The sequence below is a fragment of the Mustela nigripes genome, chromosome 2, assembly GCF_022355385.1.
Source record: "Mustela nigripes isolate SB6536 chromosome 2, MUSNIG.SB6536, whole genome shotgun sequence".
NCBI classification, from domain to species: Eukaryota; Metazoa; Chordata; class Mammalia; order Carnivora; family Mustelidae; genus Mustela; species Mustela nigripes.
In genome coordinates, this window is record NC_081558.1 from 18,091,997 (window position 1) to 18,110,255 (window position 18,259).

The following is an 18,259-nucleotide window of genomic DNA, read 5'->3' on the forward strand; positions in this document are numbered from 1 at the left end:
TGGTCCCAGTTGTCTGTTACCTTTATTTTTTTCTCTTTACATTTGTTGATGATCACCTTTGACTCCAGGAGGAGTAAACTGGAGGAGGCAGAGGCTAAATGCATATATATTGGAACAATTCAGTGGCACAAGTCTGGATTTCCCCTCCAAGCTCTTCATATCACTGGAAATTATGCTAATAGTGCTCATCTTTCTCTAATAGCCTGTTTTCAAGAAGGGCTCTAGAACTAGTCAGATTTTGCTAAGTCAAAACTGGAAAAGGTTTTTTAATAGATTGAAGCCCGTTTTATGACTAAGGTACTTGATATTAATAAGGGGGGGCCCTCCTTGGTCCACTTCTGGAAAGTTGCACAGCCAGCACACTCTGGACTTCTGGCATTCCCTGTGGGGCTGAGAAGAACTCCCAAGATCAAGTGCCAGCACGCTGTGCTGAGAACAACCCCCAAGATCCAGCACAACACCATGCTGCTGCCTGCTACTCTGGTGGAACCTAATCCTTCCTGACAAACGAAGGACAATCCTTTCTTCACAAGACCAGAGACCTGCCATAATTAAGAAAAGTGTTCAACATTTGGGCCTACTGAGGGAACCTACTAGTTGTCTCAAAAACTAAACTCTGATATTCAAGATCTACACCCCGACAACCATCTCCCCTTCATTCACTGTTTCCATAAACATTCATAGGACACTTAAAACCTAAGTTTGGTACTGAGTGTGCAACAGTAGAGTCTTACCTCTGTTACTCTCTAACACCCTGTACCCGCTAACTGTCCTGCACACTACTGCTCCCCAATAATACCCTGTCAGGTGCCCAAGTCCTGCTCCTCTTTGAAGGCTTAACCTCTCTTTGCCACAGGGAACACCTACCTGGCATTTGTGTGGCTTCCATGTCAGTGTTGTATTCTCGTCTGAGGAGACTTGTATGCCAGTCTCCTTGCTAAGTCAGTCACTCCCACTCAAACTGGAGGGCAGCCCAGATGCCACTTTCAAGGGGCAAGGGTCAAGAGGTCTCTTGACCTCCTGAGCCTCCTCGTCCATTTATGACCTGCGCTTAAGACAAAACCACTCAGGCGCTCTCAGAGAAATGAATGAATGCCAACAGCCTGAAGAGTTAGTTCCCACACTCTCCAAAACAGGCACACTCTTCTCAGGATCACCCCTTCTCTGTGACCTTTCTTCTCCAGACCTATCTCAAATACACACACTCAAAACATTAACTCTTCTCAAAGATACCTCCTCACAAAAGTTGTATTCATACTCCGTCCAACTCCACTCTCCCAGACGCCTCCTCAAGAGGACCTCTGGGTATGTGAGAGGTGAGTCCGGCGGGAGGAAAACAGCGAAGTCATAGAGACCAAACCCCTGAACGCTGCCTGTCACGATTCACAAGTGTACGTGTGAATGTCAGGGCAGACTCCACCGCGGCTGCGCGGAGGGGGCGCAGAGCCACCGGCGCTGTAAGGCTGGTAAGGCTCGGCCCCGCCCCTTGGTAACGTGGGCCGCGCAGCACACATCCCGCCGAAGACCCACGGAGACCCACGGACGCCCAGCAGAGATGGACTGGGGGGCGGGACTCCACCGAGAAAAGCCCGCTCTCAGCGGAGCACGGCGACGCGTTCAGATTAGGTCATTCTTCCGCGCCCGCTGGCTGGAGCCGATTGGCCCGTGGGCTCGGGGGCGTGGCCCTAGCGGCTGAGGAGAGCGGCGGCGCGCGGGCGGTTGGTCCGCGATCCTGCCTCGCGGCGACCAGGCCTTCCTCGGGTGCTCTCGGACAGTGGCCGGCGGAAGCATGGCTGGAACCCCCGCGCCGAGCAGCAGGAGGCGGAGCGGGCTCCCGGCGCCTGGCCCTGGCCCTCCGCCCAGCACCGGGCACCCTCCGACCAAGCGAGCCCGGGGCTTCCCAGCGGCCGCCGCCCCGGACCCCGAAGACCCGTTCGGCGCGCACGGGGATTTCACTGCCGACGACCTGGAGGAACTCGACACCCTCGCGTCGCAGGCCCTGAGCCAGTGCCCGGCCGCTGCTCGGGACGTGTCCAGTGAGTGCGCTTCGGGGCCTTTCCCCGGAGGGTGGTGCAGACCTCGCCAGACCTCCCTGATGGCTGTGGCTTCGGCACCCCACAGAGACCGCTGCCCCGGTGTCCTGCACCCACACTGCCCTCCTAAAAATACAGGAATGGCTTCATTTAAGCAGTGGTTGTATCTCAGAAGGCCTTTTGATTTCGGGGAGAAATGGATCAAGAATGTCAGACAGCCGATTTGAAATATGGAAAATTAGGTTACATTTTAGTTTATAAAGTTTGGGCCACGAAGTTCTTGGTTCTAAGCAGAGATCCTTAGAACACGTCCACCACCACCAGAATCATACCCACACATGGGAACTCATTCTTGTGAAGGGTTTGGGAGGCTCTAGATCTAATGATTACAACTGCGCCCCCACCAACCCCCACCTCCGCTTGGGCCGCAAGAACATAAGAGAGGGGCCTGGCCAGGCAAGAGATGAAAGAGATTTATTCCTTTATACAACCAGTAAGTTGTACTAGGTGCCGAAAACCTTAGGAACTGCAACATACTTAGCAATTAACAAAAGACAAAAAAAAAAAGCTCCTTCCTTCAGGAGCTTACATTTCTAGCTAGAGAAAGGTATGAAATCTTGTGGAGTCACAGAAAGATAAAAGTTTTGAGGGCACCTTGCATCTCTACTTGGATATCTCACAGGTATCTTAAATCTCACACATTCACCTCCTGGAAACCCTGTCATTCTCCACTATTGCCAGCGCGGCATTTGGCAGAGTGGACATTCAGAAAATGTTCATTAATGACTAAATATTCTGTACAACAGTGACTAGCACCACTCTCCATCAGATGGCACAAGGCAACAGTTCCCTTTCTTTGACCATCTAATTCCTTTCCAAATCCTATAACTTTACCTTCTTAGTCCACCTCGGGAATCCATCCTTTTTGCATCATCTCTACCATCTCCCTGATCTATGCTACAATCACTCCTTCTGTCTGGACAATAATCTGCTAAATTCTCCCTGTTTCCAGTCTTGACTCCCTGTAAGTCAGACTTTACACCACAGCCAGAGTGATCTTTGCAGAACTCAAATCTGGCTGTGGCTCACACAGATAAAAGTGAACATCCCTACTGAAGCCCTTTAATGACTTCCCACTGCCTCTATTATAAAGATCAGAGTCCTGGGGTACCTGGGTGGCTCAGCTGGTTAAGCCTCTGACTCTTGATATCAGCTCAGGGTCATGAGATCGAGCCCCCATTGGGTTCTGTGCTCAGCATGGAATATGCTTGTCCCCCTCTCCCTGCTCCTCTCTACTTGTGCTCGCTCTCTCTCTCAAATAAATAAATAAATAAATAAAATCTTTAAGGAAAAAAAAGAGGGGCACCTGAGTGGCTCAGTGGGTTAAAGCCTCTGTCTTCGGCTCAGGGCATGATCCCAGGGTCCTGGGATCGAGCCCCGCATCGGGCGCTCTGTTCAGCAGGGAGCCTGTCCCCCCCCCCCCCCCCCCCCCCCCCCCGCTCTGCCTACTTGTGATCTCTGTCTGTCATATAAATAAATAAATAAATAAATAAATCTTTTTTTAAAAAAAGATCAAAGTTCTTAACATGGCCTGCAGGGCTAGTATGGCCTGGCCCTTTCCCACTCTTTCCGAGTTTAAGCTACACGACCTTCATTTCTTGAATTCTCCCTGCTTCCTTGCTATTTCTTGTACATGGTGTTCTTTTCATCCATTTCCCCATTCCTCCTCATCTGCTTAAATTCTGCTCATTCTTCAGCTCCGAGCTCAGTCATCACTTTCTTGGGAAGACTTCCAGTCATTCCTGTTGGATCAAATCCCCTTCGGATAGGCTTTCCTATATTTGTTCTTTTGTGCAGCTCTTATCACAGTTGTAATTTTGCATTTGTGTGAATCTTTTTGAATGTTCTATAAGCTCTGTGAGTGTAAGGACTGGAACCATTAAGCTAACTGCTGTACCTTTAGAGACTAGATTGTGCCAGGTGCTCAGTAGGTGTAGGTGTTGGTGTAGATAAAGGTGCTCAGTAAATATTGTTGAAAAATAGATCACCAACTGCTGATCAGTGAGGTCCGCACAACATGTTTTCAGCCTTCGGATGAGACTCTTAAAATTGGGGGTTGAGGGGAGTGGCAGGATCTGTTATTTTATAAGGATCATTTGTGAGTTTGATTCCTTAGGTTGGAAAATAACTATATTGCTTACTAGAACTTTCTCTAATTTGCTTTCAAGAGTGATTCTTTTCAGCATTGATCGACAGTGCTGTGGGAAAATGTTGGATTCTGAAAAGTATATGGGAACTGTTTTTTACAGATGTTCATAAGGTCCCCAGATTAGATGGGATGTCAAAAACTCCTGTAGGGAAGAACAGAGAATTTGTTCCAGTTCAAGATAATTTTGAATTAGAAGTACTTCAGGCACAATACAAAGAACTTAAAGAAAAGGTAAGTGACTTAACTTGTGGTTCTTATAGCTAATTTAATCATTTATGCATGTGTTATAAAGCATTGTACAGTAAGATATGTAAATGCTTTAAAACAAGGGTTCAAGATTCAGCCCCACAAAATGGAGGAAGGCTGGGGAAAGCCAGAAAATTCAGACTGAAAGAAACCAAATCCTGAGATTCCTAACAACTAGGCAAGAAAAGAAACAGTGTACACCCAATCCAAAAAGAGATACAAACTTTCTGTCATAGCACTGAGACAGATTTATAGCATATGTCTTATACATATGTTTGCTGTTTTCATTAGCAGTTTTGCAGAAAAGCAGACATCGTTTATATGACCATCTGTAGGTTAGGTCCTTAGGAAAACTAGGAACATAGTGTGAAATTCTGGAACTGTGAAGTGCATGACCCAGATTGTTTAATACTTTTAGAACCTACAGAATCTGTATGTGTGAATGACAGTGTGTCCTTAAGCTAGCTTGCTGAATGTCAACTGTTCCACGAATGGGCCTAGTGGACCATGGCAACATCTAGTTGGTATGGATGTATTTGGGGACTTCTGGTCTGTAGAACATGGTTTACATGTGCTTTTTCCATCTCCACAACTATATGTTGAAACGAGTATATATGTAACTTACCCTTGTAAGCTTTTCACAAGATTGATTTGGAATTTACAGATGAAAGCAATGGAAGAAGAAGTCCTCATTAAAAATGGAGAAATAAAAATTTTGCGGGACTCACTGCATCAGACAGAATCCATGCTAGAGGAACAGAGAAGATCACATTTCCTTCTTGAGCAAGAGAAAACTCAAGCACTTGGTGACAAAGAAAAGGAATTTTCCAAAAAGGTGAACTTTTTTTTTTTTTCCCTTGTTCTGGCCACAATAACAAGTGTTTTTTGCCTGTTCACTGAGTTCTGTTAGAAGCAATGACCAAAGTGTCTTTAAATCTACCTGGAAGATTTCAACAGTTGTTTGTCTTAAATACTTTCTGCTATCAGTTAATTACATATACTTTTCTTCAGGCTCTGCATGTGGTTTGGAAAAGGACTTAGAAGAAACTCCTTTGCTGTGGTAGCTATGATAGTTGGTCTTGGCTGGAACAAATCAATAGCTTAGACTTTCCAGAAATAGGCTTAAGTAAGAGCTTTTTTGGCAGGTTAGAAACTCAGTTGACCTAGCTTTGGCCAAAAGAAAATGTACTGACTTCCATAATTAAGTCTGGGAAAAAACAGGTGTGTGGAGGCCTTGAATGACTTAAGCCTTGCTGCAACTTGTCTTTCCTGTCTACTCTATAGACAGGCTCCATCCTTATGGTAAAGGATATGTTCTCCAGCAGCTCTTGGGCCCATATTTCATAGCTCCAAAGCAGACCGAATACTTGCCCCACCACCACTACCATCTCAAGGCTCTCATTGATTGGTCTGACCTGAGTCAGGCACCTGTCCCTGACCCAGTCACTGCAACCACAGAGATGATAGCTCCTGTTTAAATCACACAGAGGTAGGGAAATGATTATTTATCAGGGGAGGGAGCTGCTGTTCCAGGGAGAAATCACTAGGTGTCCTTACATAACACCATTTTCCTTCAGCACTTTCCAAGGCTTCAATCTCAAGGACCTGGGTCTTATTCTGCCATTCATTCAGCAAGTTAGCAAACTAACCTGTGCCCCGCACTAACAGCAACGGTTGTCTCTCCACATGCATGATGGAAGAGCCAGGGAGTTGTAAGCAGACCAAACAGAGTTTGAATCCAGGCTTTCTCACATATGAGTGGAGAGCCCAGGGTAATGACTTAAGCTTTGTGACTCATTTCCATTATCTGTTCCAGGGAATAACTAAAAGGGCTGCTGTAAGATTTAAACAGCCCTGCACTTGCTGGGAGTGCTGTGACTGGTACTATACTTGGCACGGAGAGTGCTCCCAGAAAGTCACAGCACTTACTCTTGGCTGTAAGCTGGAGCAGGTCTCCCCGTGCTGCATGGCGTTTTGGCAACATTTCCAAATCCTCTCCCAGACTTTCAAGAAGACCTGGAATCGTACACCACTATGTTCATCAAAAGGTTGACATGTCACTGTAAGATACGGCACCTTGCCAGGTGCCAGGCTGGGCAGTTCACGTCCGTCCTTCCTATTTAATCCCCCCAACCATGAAGCCAGGTATTTGTGTTACAGATAAGTTAAAGTTCAGAGAGGCTGAGGAAATGGTATCTGAACCCTCACACACTACCTCGCAATAGTTCGGGTCAAAACGTCTTTCTAGAATACCATGCTGACTTTCGGGAAGAAGGCTAAAGCTTGATAGAAAGGACATTTGTGTCACATCAGACTTTCATACTTATTCTCATGGTTTGTTTTCTGTTATGAGCTTGAGATTTGAAGCCCAGAGATAATTTTGCATGTATGATGGGCCACCAGGAGTATGTTGCTTTTGCCTTCCAGCTCCAATCATTGCAGTCTGAACTCCAGTTTAAAGATGCGGAGATGAATGAATTAAGGTCAAAGCTCCAAAGCAGCGAACGAGCAAATAAATTGGCTGCTCCCTCTATTCCCCATATCAGGTAAGGATGGTGCTGGAGAGAGAGTGGTTTTGCATGGTTTATAGAAAGTATGAATAAGGTCAGGCTAATCTTGAATGAAGGCCATTTAAACTTTGCCATTTGAGCACAGATCCTCTTTCCTAAAGACCTTGAAGGTGCTTTAGATCAGGCTTGAAAGGTTTGGTGCATCACAGCATAAAGGCCTCACACTCCAGGAGGGCTTCCTCTCTGTAGGACTTTATACTCAGGACTTAAAAAGGCTGGAAAGATGCTCTCTGAACTTTTGGGGTGAGCCAGTCTTCATTTTTATGTAATTTGTTTCAAATAACTGATCTTGCCCCAGGTATAAGTGTATTTCAGTCCCAACTACTTGGAACTTTTTTTTCTCATTTGCTGCCCTGGGACCTTTGTGCAACCGTCCCACCTTTGCTGCAGATGTGATCAGCTTGTTAATGGTCTTGTCCTGCCCCCTGCCTGCCAGAGAAGTCTGGCACTCTGTTGATACCAGCCTTGAAATTTGAACAGTATGGGTCAGGGTATCTTTTTTTCTGGTATTGAACATTCTGCTGTCTTTGCTCATAATAGGCAGGGTGTGAAATTGAACTCTCCTTGCCTTGCTTAGTCCAGGTCAGACAGGAGAGCAGAGGGGGTCCATCCTCACCTCTTCACACATCTCTGACAGAAGGGTCCTGGCGTTGTTTGATGTACTCAGAGGGTTAAAACTGCTTCTCTAACACCAAGACCCTGGCACCGAAGAATTGGCTTGGTTTTCAAGTTGCAGGACATGACATGCCTTTTAATAGGAGCTCTTTCTACTGAAAATCTCTGAATTCAGCCTCTGGGGACTATTGAATAAGAGGTTGTTCCACATTAAAAAGATATTTGGGTGGAATTGTAAACAGTACTAGAATTAAAGCCAGTATTTTGGGGTGATTAGAAGAAAATGGAGATGAAAGAGGTTTTCAACAATTTGGAACAAAATGCCTTGAATTTTGCACTGCTATCCTGATAAAGAATGACAAATATAAAATAGATAAAACCTTTGGTTAAAGCACCTAGATGCAAAAAGTTTAACACGTGAATAAGTTAGAAGTTTTATAACCGGGTATTTTAAATGGTTTTAGCAGAATCATTACTTTGCTTTCATAGTTAACTTTTTCCAGTCCTAGGAAAAGCCCTTCTGTGACTGTAAAGCCAGAAGCATGTTCTCCACAGTTTGGAAAACCATCTTTCCCTACAAAGGAGTCTTTTAGTGCTAACATGTCCCTTCCCCACCCCTTCCAGACAGAGCCAGGATACAAGTCCCTGGTGGGCAGAGAGGGTAAGTCAGTCTGTCTCTCATCCATTGCTGTGTAACGAGCTATTCAGACTTGTGGCTTAAAACAACAAGGAGCATTTCTCCTGGGTCTGTGGAACAAGAGTGCTAACAGAGCACAGTGGGAACGGTTTGTCTCTGTGGAGACGGCAGTCACTGAAGGCTTGTCTGGGCTGGAAGATCTCTTTCAAAGTAGCTCAGTCACATGACTGGCAGCGGAGTTCTCCACATGTGGGCCTCTCTACAGAGCTACTTGGATGACCTCATAACCTGGTGGACGGCTTCCTCTAGAGCTAACCGACCGGAGAGAGCCAGGTGGAAGCCAGCCCTTTTATGGCCTAGCCGCAGAAGTCCCATAGCATCACTTCTGCCACATTCTGTTTGTTAGAAGCCGTGTTCAAGGGAAAGGAAACTAGGCCGCGCCTTTTGAAAAGAAGTGTCTCTAGAATTTGCAGGCGTATTTTAAAGCCTCCCCACTCAACATGCCAGAAACATAGCCAGTATAAAGGAACTTTCCTTTCCTTGAATAAGCTCCTGTTTTCCATGAGAAAGGCAAAAATGTGAAGGTTATTGAGTTGCTCTGGCTCTTGTTTTAATCCAAGGTTTCCATGGTTGAGGAGGTGGAATAGTTTCTGTTTTAAACTCATGATGGGTCTCCTGGCTGGTCCAGTGCATAGAGCACACAACCCCGATCTTAGAGTTATGAGTTTGAGCCCCACATTAAGGGTAAAGTTTACTTAAAAAAAAAAAAAGTTTAAAGACTCATTATGTTCAAGAGTTTCTGATATGCCTCTGCTTTCGTGCTCAAGTTTTGATTCACATTTTATCTAGTTGTAGAGAATAAGAGCCACAGTCTGGGAGGTGACTCCATAAAGCAAGAAGAATCCCAGAAAAGTCTTATTGACAGCTGGATGCAGAGATCAAACACTCAAGGTACCAGAACACCAACCCCTCGTGCAGGAGGCTGGCACAGCTCTGGTTGTCTTTGAATTGTCTTTGAGAACCAGCACCCCAGGCAGTCCTTCAGAGGGTCCAGGGGAGTGGTAGTCTGTGACTTCACCAGAAGACTGTAAACTAGAAGGGGCCAAAGCAGGTGTGTCCCAGAGCCCTCAGCACCCACAGGGATCTCAGTGGAGCTGAGGACAGTTAGTGTCCAAGGAACCTTCACTTTTCCTTCTGAAGCCTTAGAAAAGGCCTCCCTTGTCAGAACCTTCTAGAATTACTGTGTCTTCTGCAGGTTCCATTTTGATAAACCTCCTCCTGAAGCAGCCTTTGATCCCAGGGTCATCCCTAGGTCTGTGCCACCTCCTGAGCAGTTGTTCTGAGGCTCCTACAAGTACTCTGCTGCAGCCCCCAGGGTTTGGCAGGTAAGCCTCAGACTCCTAAAAAGCTCATTTAGGGGGGCGCCTGGGTGGCTCAGTGGGTTAAAGCCTCTGCCTTCGGCTCAGGTTGTGGTCCCAGGGTCCTGGGATCGAGCCCCACGTCGGGCTCTCTGCTCCGCAGGGAACCTGCTTCCTCCCCTCTCTCTCTCTGCCTGCCTCTCTGCCTACTTGTGATTTTTCTCTGTCAAATAAATAAAAATTAAAAAAAAAAAAAAAAAAAAAAACCTCATTTAGGAAGGAGCTCCCAGGAAGCAAGTCCCTTTCTGGTCCTGGCCAGCCTGGGAGGTCTGTGTGCCCATGGCAGGAGTGGGCGGGGGTGGGGTACAGTTTGGGAAACTAGAGAATTTGGCAGGCAGGTTGACTGAAGCCCTTGACCTTGTCTCTCATCTCATGCTTGTGTGTTTTCTTCTTTATTTACTGCTAGTACCTTGACTGGGATTTCAAGCCTGAGGACCACAGGTTCTCGCGATGGGTCATTTCCCCTCTTGGCTCTGAGAGAAGCACAGAACCTGGCACTCACTGGACTGAATCTCATTGCCCGGGATGAAGGCTCCTGTGATGGAGACACAGCAGAGGGCGGCAGAAGGGCCTTCCCACTCTGCCAGCTTTCTGGAGCTGTGCATCTCCTCCCCCTGGTACAGTTCTTTATCAGCTTACACTGCCAGGCTCTGCAAGATTTGGCAGGAGCCAAGAGAAGTGGAGCGCCTGGGGACTCAGCGACACGTTCCTCCTGCGTGAGCTCTGGGGGAGAGGCCAGCCTCGAGGACTCCCTTTGTAACCTGGAAGGCTTCTCTGTGGCATCCCTCAGTGTTCTTCAGCACCTCGTGTGCCACAGCGGAGCGGTCGTCCACCAATTACTGTCCGATGCAGGGGTGGATTCTGCTGCTATGGAAGGAAACCAGAGCCTGGTTCACAGACAAGATCATGGGGATGTGTCCTCAGCTCCAAAGGGGCTTGCCAGTGACCAAGGCCAGCATCCACTACTGAAGATGCTTCTTTACCTGTTGACTTTCTCTTCTTCAGCAACAGGTCATCTTCAAGCCAGTGTCCTGAGCCAGTGTCTTACGATTTTGGTGAAATTAGCTGAAAATGCTTCCTTTGATTTCCTGCCCAGGTATAACACAGCATGGGGTCGTGATTCTCTGTGGGTCTTACCTGACCTCTTGAGGTCTATCCCATGGCCCTTATACTTTGCCCAATCTTGACTTTTCTATATTTCTCAGTGCTAAGCCTTGGTTTTATGTTCTGAGGCTTCAATCAAAGAGTTCTTAAGTAATGGAAAGTGGGGCCAGGTGGTAGGAGAACCAAGAAAGTGATTTAGGAAAACCAAGGAAGTGATTTATTTGGCTTAATTCTGCCTCTGTACAGCAGGTAAGCAAAAGACACATGTGATGAAAGAAGGCTTTTAGCCGCTATGGAAAAGCATCCAGTCCCCAGGACAGACAAAGGCTGAACCAAGAGCCTTGAACCTGGGCCATGGATCAGGTGAAGACCGCGAATCATACCACATTTAAATTTGGTGGGGTTCCCTAAGGAAGCAGAGGGTATGGGGTAGCCCGTAAGCTGACCTTGCTGGGAATCTGCCCATCATCACCGTGCCCCACTCTGGCACAAGTCACAGGTTACTTGCTCCTCTTAAGGTTTGTGGGAAGTGGTTATATAGTGAACCTAGCTTGTGAACACTGTAGTCATAATCCTAACATGGGGTTCCAGAGCCTTAAGACTGGGAGGAACTGTAAACACCATTCAGCTCATCCCCCATGCGATAATCCATCTCCTCCTCAGCACGCCACCAAGAAGGCAGTTCCTATTAGGAGTAACTCCACTGGCTGCAGTTACCTTAAGCTTTTAGTCTCTGTGCTTAGCATACTTGCCTCCTAAAAACACTTCTGGATCCTGCTTTCCATTAGAGGATATTTTGGCTAGGCTGGTCCATGCTAACAGTTGTCCTCAGAGCTGTGGGCAGCATGGTGGGTTCAGAGCTGTTACCCACGTGTCTGGCACAGAGCTAGCTCAGAGGGGCTGATTGCTTGTTTCATAGGTATTGAATGAATGCCAGGAACCACTTCTTACCAGTCCTGTTGGTAGAGAGACCATCATTCCATCCCTGTTGAGCTTGTCCACAAGAACATGACAAAACAGCTAGTCAGGGGATGCTTACTATAGGTCAGATAGGTGCCTTCTGTTCAATATCTCAGGGGACACCTTACAGCCCTGCATCCCTACACCTAGCTGTAAGCACATGAATATGAATGAAGAGAGCATGCTGGGCAAGTGCCTTGACTTGCCCTTGATCATGATCTGACACCACTTCCAACTTGGTGCTTCTTGGTGTCAGAATTCCTACATCCTTGCAGGCTGAACCCCACTACCACACAGCTTCCTGTTCACCTTGGCATGAAAGCAAAGGACATGTGCTCCAACACTGCAGGGCAACACAAGTAGCCAGGCAGACAGCGGTCTCATAAAAGGGACTTTTGCCCTAACCCTAACCCTAACCCTCGGACCCATCCATGTCTTCCTACTATATCTGGTGTAGCCATAGGTCATTCCCAGTTACTGGATCATTCCTGGGTACTGGGATGGCAGTGGCTTTTGAGCAAAGAGGTCTCATCCCCAGCTCCAAATAGAACAAGACTATTCTCTCTTGCATGTTTGGGGGCTCTGGAAAAAAATTTTTTAAAAGGCTGATGCTATCCAAAAATAATTTGGAAACCACTGTGTCATATATAAAGATGGATTTTTCTTGCAGATAGTTTCAGGGACTTTACATGAGGACTAGAGACCACTTCTAATGATGAAATTGAGTAACAACCAGGTCAAATCCCAGTTTCCCACAAAGTTCCATGCTCCCTGGTGCCTGAAAACATGGAGCTTATCCACCGAACAGGATCTGCTCTGAAATGATTTCACCTCAAATAGTGGGGACTTGCTTCCTGATTGGCATACTGAGAAATATTCTTAACCCTCAGTGGTGTGTGGTGAGACACTGCAGATGCATGATGCATGAAGGGGGCCACATAAAAGTGCCCCTCTCCCCACAAGGTTGTGTGGGTTGAGCAAATGATGGTTGTCTCGGGACTTAGTTCCTAGTTCCCTGTGCCCAAGAGACCTGGGGAAGAGTATACCCAGAGCCCCTCACCCGTGCACGCTCCAAAGGGGCACCTGCTCCTGTGTGGTGACAAAGGATCTGGCGTTTTCAAAAATGGTCTGCTCATAAAATCCAGCCCTAGCCAAGTCTGCATTTGTTACTTCTAGAACCTGGCCACTCCTTGGGTAGTGGGCTTGTAACTTTCACACCCAAGTTAAGGTAGAAAGGCTCCAGGAGCAGTGTGGAAGCCAGGCACCCCAGGTACAGGGAGGCAGCCCCCATCTACAGGTGGCCGGTTAGGGCCTGTCCTCTCTAAGCCACAGCATTATGGCAGTGGAGGCTAGTATCCACTGGTTCACAGGAAGCGAATGTCCTAGCAAGCAGGTGGTAGTCGGCCAGCACTTGAACCCAGGTCTGAACCACAGCTCCTCCTCGCATTGCCTGCTCAAAATGTCCCATTCCCTCTAGTGAAGAATGAGGGTGAGTTGTGGGATGGGGTTATCAGTGTCCCCTCTCTCTGGGCCCCTATGCTGTAGGTTCCAGTGTGTGTTCCGTGTGCTGCCACAGTGCCTCAGCCCCGAGAGCCCCCTGCCCAGCGTGCTGCTGACTGTCGAGCTCCTCTCCCTCCTGGTGGACCATGAGAAACTGGCGCCCCAGCTCTGTTCCCGCTCAGGTAGAGCAGGGCAGGGAGGGGGCGGGGAGGGGGGTGCTGCCACTGCAGGCTGGCAGCGAGGGTGGGAGCAGGGACAGGTCAGAGGCCTCCTGACGGCTTCTGCAGCTTGTGCCCTGGGCTCTGGGTAAGAAGGGGGACCGTGTGTGAGAGGTGGGGCGTCCTTTTCAGAAGGCTGTCTCCTCCTGCTGCTGTACATGTACATCACATCAAGGCCTGACAAAGTGGCCTCGGACACACAGTGGCTTCAGCTAGAACAAGAGGTAAAAACTGCAGAGCCCCTTCTGTGACCTGCTTACCACCCCCTTGCCCCGCCACACCACCTCAGGGCCTCTGTTCCTCCTCCTTCTGGGGGGAACAGAGCTTTCATTCATTTTGGCAACAAGAGTTTACCTAGATGCTAACAAGGGGACCTCAGTTTGGGGGGCTCCACACTACACAAGCAATAAAGGTGGACCCCAGGCTGTCCTGGAACTTGTCAGAGTAGCCTGAGAACTGGCCCACCCTGGCTTTGGGGCCTGGAGGCAGGTGGGTCTCTGGTGAGACACAGGTGTTGTCCCTGAGTCTAGCCTGGGAAGGTCCCACAGGACCATTTCTTGGACCCCATTGTAAAGACAGGCAGTTGCTAAGGCAACTGGAGCACTTGTAGAAGCCTTAGAAAGCCCTCACTGTGATCAGGGTCTCATTCTATCACAGATGGAACAGTCTGTTCTTGTTCTAGGCTGTGTGGCTCCTGGCTAAGCTTGGTGTGCAGAGCCCCTCCTCCCCAGTCACTGGCTCTAATTGCCAGTGCAACGTGGAGGTGAGTGCACGGGGGCCAGCGGCCTGGCAGCTCAGTTGGGGGATGAGGCGACCCTATGCAGAGGCCCCCTGCCCCTTCTAAACCTCATGCCCCCGCTCAGAACCCTCCTCACCTGGCGTGGCTAGGAAGGGTACTGTCCAGCTAAGCAGGTTAGTAGGGTACCGGAGCCCTGAGACCCGGCCTCAGTCTTTGCCCTCCCTGCAGGCGGTCCGAGCACTCACGGTGATGCTGCACAGACAGTGGCTGACAGTGCGGAGGGCCGGGGGGCCACCGAGGACGGACCAGCAGAAGCGGACGGTGCGGTGCCTGCGGGACACGGTGCTGCTGCTGCATGGCCTGTCCCAGAAGGACAAGCTCTTCACTGTGCACTGCGTGGAGGTCCTGCATCAGTATGACCAGGTGATGCCAGGGGTCAGCATGCTGATTCGAGGGCTTCCTGACGTGGCAGACTGTGAAGGTAAGCCAGCAAGAGGACCCCTCTCTGTCCAGCCCGCATGCGGTATTTCCCTGAAGTTCAAGGACAGGTCAGACTTTCTGGCCTTAAGTCAGCAGTCTTCCTTCCAGCCTTTGCTGGCGCTGGGGTCCTACTTGCCTTACTGCTCTGGCTCCTCTCTGAGCATAGCAGGCTGCCTTTGCTTGTATCTGTTGAGTTGGCCTGGCAGCCATGGTTTTTCCAGAAACATCCCTGTCTGAATTGCCTTTGTATCACTTTGCTTGCAGTAGCTGAGGGAGCAAGGCCTGGGCGTGGAAGGGACTGGTTAGTTCCCATGGGCGTGGGGGAGGAGCGGTGGGTCTTCCTCCTCGCCCCTGTGCCCAGCACCTCTGGGCCTTCACCGTAGAACCCTGTTCTCTCTGCTCAGAGGCAGCCCTGGATGACCTCTGTGCCGCTGAAACCGATGTGGATGACCCTGAGATGGACTGCAGCTGAGGCCGCTGAACATTGAGCCACACGGTGGCACCAGAACCACTATTTTCCCTTCCGCTTCATCAGATTAAAAGCAGTGAAGGGTTGTTTGAGAACTCCCCAGCCTTGTGATGTTTCCTGAGTCTGACGCTGAGTGGGAGGGATGGAGCAGGAGCCAGACCCAGGGAAGGCTGATATCCCTCCTAAGCCTGGCTGGAGTTGAGACCCGTCCCCATGGTAACGAATCTGCCCTGAGGAAGAAGCCCGGCCCTGCCCAGCCTGTGGAATTGTCCTGAGTCATCGCTTTGGGCTGAGGCCACGGGAAGAAACCATTGTGTGGCAAGGCAGGAGGCAGCTGGGAGCTGGGGCCTACACCTGGGAGACCTGAGAAAGTGGGGCCACGGGGAGGTGCACGGTGGCCGCAGCTGAGGTCCCTGGCTGGCTAGAGCCCTGCTGCTAGGCTTCCCCAAAGGGCTGGGCACCACGACCCTTCTGCCGGCGGGCTTTCATGGCATGAGGGCTCTGATGCATTGTGCCAGCCAGCAGGCCCACAGCTGTAAGTCGGAGGCCTCTGTGGAGTCATGAAGGGGGTAGTGCTTGGGGAGGGACAGACCTGGCCGCCTGACAAACAAGGCGGGCCCCACTCAGGACAGCCCATAGGCTGGCTCACACTAAGTTTCACTTCCCGCCACTAACTGCCGGCAGCAAGAACCAGCCAGACCCGAATCACTGCTGCTGCCTGCTGCTCGGTAAGTGAGGACCCCCATGGGGTTGGGGCAGGGTGGGAAAGCCTCATGGCCAACCAGGGCCAGACCTGGTGGGTGCTAGGGGAGGAGCCAAGCCTTCCCCCAAGACAGTTGAGTCGGAAGCCACCCTCTCTGGCTTCCTGCCCTGGAAGCAGGTCAGGTCCTAGAGCTCACCGACAGTGTGACAGCGCTGGTCTTTGCAGAGAAGGCCAGAGATGTGCTGAGGTGCCCCACCCCACCTGCCTCAGCTCTTCCCACTGGGGCACTCATACACCAACTCCCCACCCCTGCTCCTCCCCAGGCTCCTGGCAGGTACCCAGCATGGGCTCACAGGCCCCGGCCCCAGGACCCGTGCAGACCCTCATTTTCTTGGACCTGGAGGCCACTGGCCTGCCTTCCTCCCAGCCCAAGGTCACGGAGCTGTGCCTGCTGGCTGTCCACAGATGTGCCCTGGAGAGCTCACCCCCTACTCAGGGGCCTCCCACAGTGCCCCCACCACCCCGGGTGCTGGACAAGCTCTCTCTGTGTGTGGCTCCAGGGAAGGCTTGCAGCCCAGAAGCTAGCAAGATCACAGGCCTAAGCACAGCCATACTGGCAGCACATGGACGACTGTGCTTTGACGCCGACCTGGCCGGCCTGCTCCGAGCCTTCCTGCAGCGCCAGCCACAGCCCTGGTGCCTCGTGGCACACAACGGCGACCGCTATGACTTCCCCTTGCTCCAGGCGGAGCTGGCTGTACTAGGCCTTGCTAGTGTTCTGGATGGTGCCCTCTGTGTGGATAGCATTGCTGCCCTGAAGGCCCTGGAGCGTGCTGCCAGCCCCTCAGAGCATGGTCCACGGAAGAGCTACAGTCTGGGCAGTGTCTACACACGCCTGTATGGCCAAGCCCCCCCGGACTCCCACATGGCCGAGAGTGACGTCCTTGCCCTGCTCAGCATCTGTCAGTGGAGGCCGCGGGCCCTGCTCCAGTGGGTGGATGCACACGCCAGGCCGTTCAGCACTGTCAAGCCCATGTACGTGGTCACAGCCTCTGCTGGAACCAACCCAAGGCCATCTGCCTCCACGGCCACTAAAGCCCTGGCCAGAGCCACGGACACTAGTGCCAACCTGGGCAAGGGCAGGAAGCTCAAGGCCGTTCCTCCAGTGGAGGGCCCTGGAGCCTCACCCAAGGAGGGACTGCTGGCCCCACTGGGCCTGCTGGCCTTCCTCACCTTGGCACTAGCCATGCTGTATGGGCTTTCCTTGGCTACACCTGGGCAGTAGGCCAAGAGGAAAGTCTGACCAATAAAGACCCCCTCCTCTCCAGCACTGAGTAGCCGCTCACCTCTACCCTCCTTGGCAGCCTTAGATGAGCCACCTGTACCTCTGCCCACACTCAGGGACCTGGGGAGGGGGACACAGAGGATGGCACAGTCCGTCCTTCACCCTCCCTAGCAAGATGGTCAGACGTCTGAGTCTAGGAAAGACATGGAAATCCAAGAGTTGCATGAAGACGGGACATGGCCTAATGCCCACTCCCAGCACCCAGGCTCTGAAAAAAGAAGGCAGCAGCCCCAAATGTTTGCATTTATTATAAACAAAGGTGCAGACCCTAAACTCTCAGAAACACATCAACAGGTACAAAGCTAAGACAGATCTGGTGAGATATTAACAGAGGGACAGGGAACACCGAGGTATTCATGTCTGGGCCAGAGCAGCCACCTAGGGCCCCCTTCCACCTTTGGTCCAGATGGCCCCTTGGCCCAGGTGCCCTAGGTGCCAGGACACACTGTGGACTGGGGTACAGGCTCTGGCTATTCTGTGAAGCTGGTGTCAGGAGAAGCAGGGCCTATCAGAGGCCTGACGGTTCCTCTCCACTGTGGGCCAATTTCCTTCCAGGACCCAGGAGGTCCAGCCTCACAAAACACGATCACATACATTTTGAAACAGGAAACAGGCAAAATGTTTGGCTAAAAGGAAAACAAAAACACTGCAGGGAGGACACCTGAGTGTGCAGGTGGACAGAGGCTGCCCTGCCGCCCTGTGGTAGGGGTGGCCAGCCAGGGCAGCCAGAGCCGTGGGTGGACGTGGCCCTCCAGCTGGTCCCAGGGAGGATGTGGGACAGTCCAAGCAGACCGTGTTCGGGTGGCCGAGCCTCTGCCTCAAGTGTTTCGGTCTCAGGAGGCTGTCCACCCTCTGCTGGGCATGGCGCAGGCTCTGGCACTGTGGGATGTCCGCTTAGCCGGGCCCCAAGCCTCACCCCCACGCCATGATGGCTCTGGTTCCTCGAAGAGTACCCCACACCCTGGGGACAGGCCATGGCCTTGAACAATGGCTTGTCACTCCACCAAAACCAG

The 18,259-nt window shown here is 50.7% G+C and overlaps 2 protein-coding genes across 5 annotated transcripts; both read left to right on the plus strand.

The window, feature by feature from the left end:
* The first annotated feature begins 1,682 nt into the window (after positions 1-1,682).
* ATRIP (ATR interacting protein) lies at positions 1,683-15,293 on the plus strand. 4 transcript variants are annotated; one of them, XM_059389637.1, is made up of 14 exons: positions 1,683-2,036; positions 4,343-4,473; positions 5,153-5,323; positions 6,916-7,034; positions 8,177-8,334; positions 9,160-9,261; positions 9,566-9,695; positions 10,135-10,824; positions 13,338-13,474; positions 13,643-13,734; positions 14,193-14,273; positions 14,478-14,730; positions 14,994-15,030; positions 15,113-15,293. In XM_059389637.1, coding segments are annotated over exons 1-14 (2,349 nt in total). In that variant the 5' UTR covers positions 1,683-1,789; the 3' UTR covers positions 15,114-15,293. The 4 variants fall into 4 exon arrangements, with proteins under 4 accessions (XP_059245620.1, XP_059245619.1, XP_059245617.1 ...); XM_059389636.1 differs by having other exon boundaries at positions 15,134-15,293; XM_059389634.1 differs by lacking the exon at positions 14,994-15,030 and having other exon boundaries at positions 1,684-2,036; positions 15,134-15,293.
* A 44-nt stretch (positions 15,294-15,337) lies between these two features.
* On the plus strand, positions 15,338-17,228 carry TREX1 (three prime repair exonuclease 1). Its single transcript, XM_059389647.1, has 2 exons — positions 15,338-15,926; positions 16,225-17,228. Exon 2 carries the CDS (start codon positions 16,245-16,247, stop codon positions 17,184-17,186), a length of 942 nt encoding a protein of 313 aa, XP_059245630.1. The 5' UTR covers positions 15,338-15,926; positions 16,225-16,244; the 3' UTR covers positions 17,187-17,228.
* Positions 17,229-18,259: the final 1,031 nt, after the last annotated feature.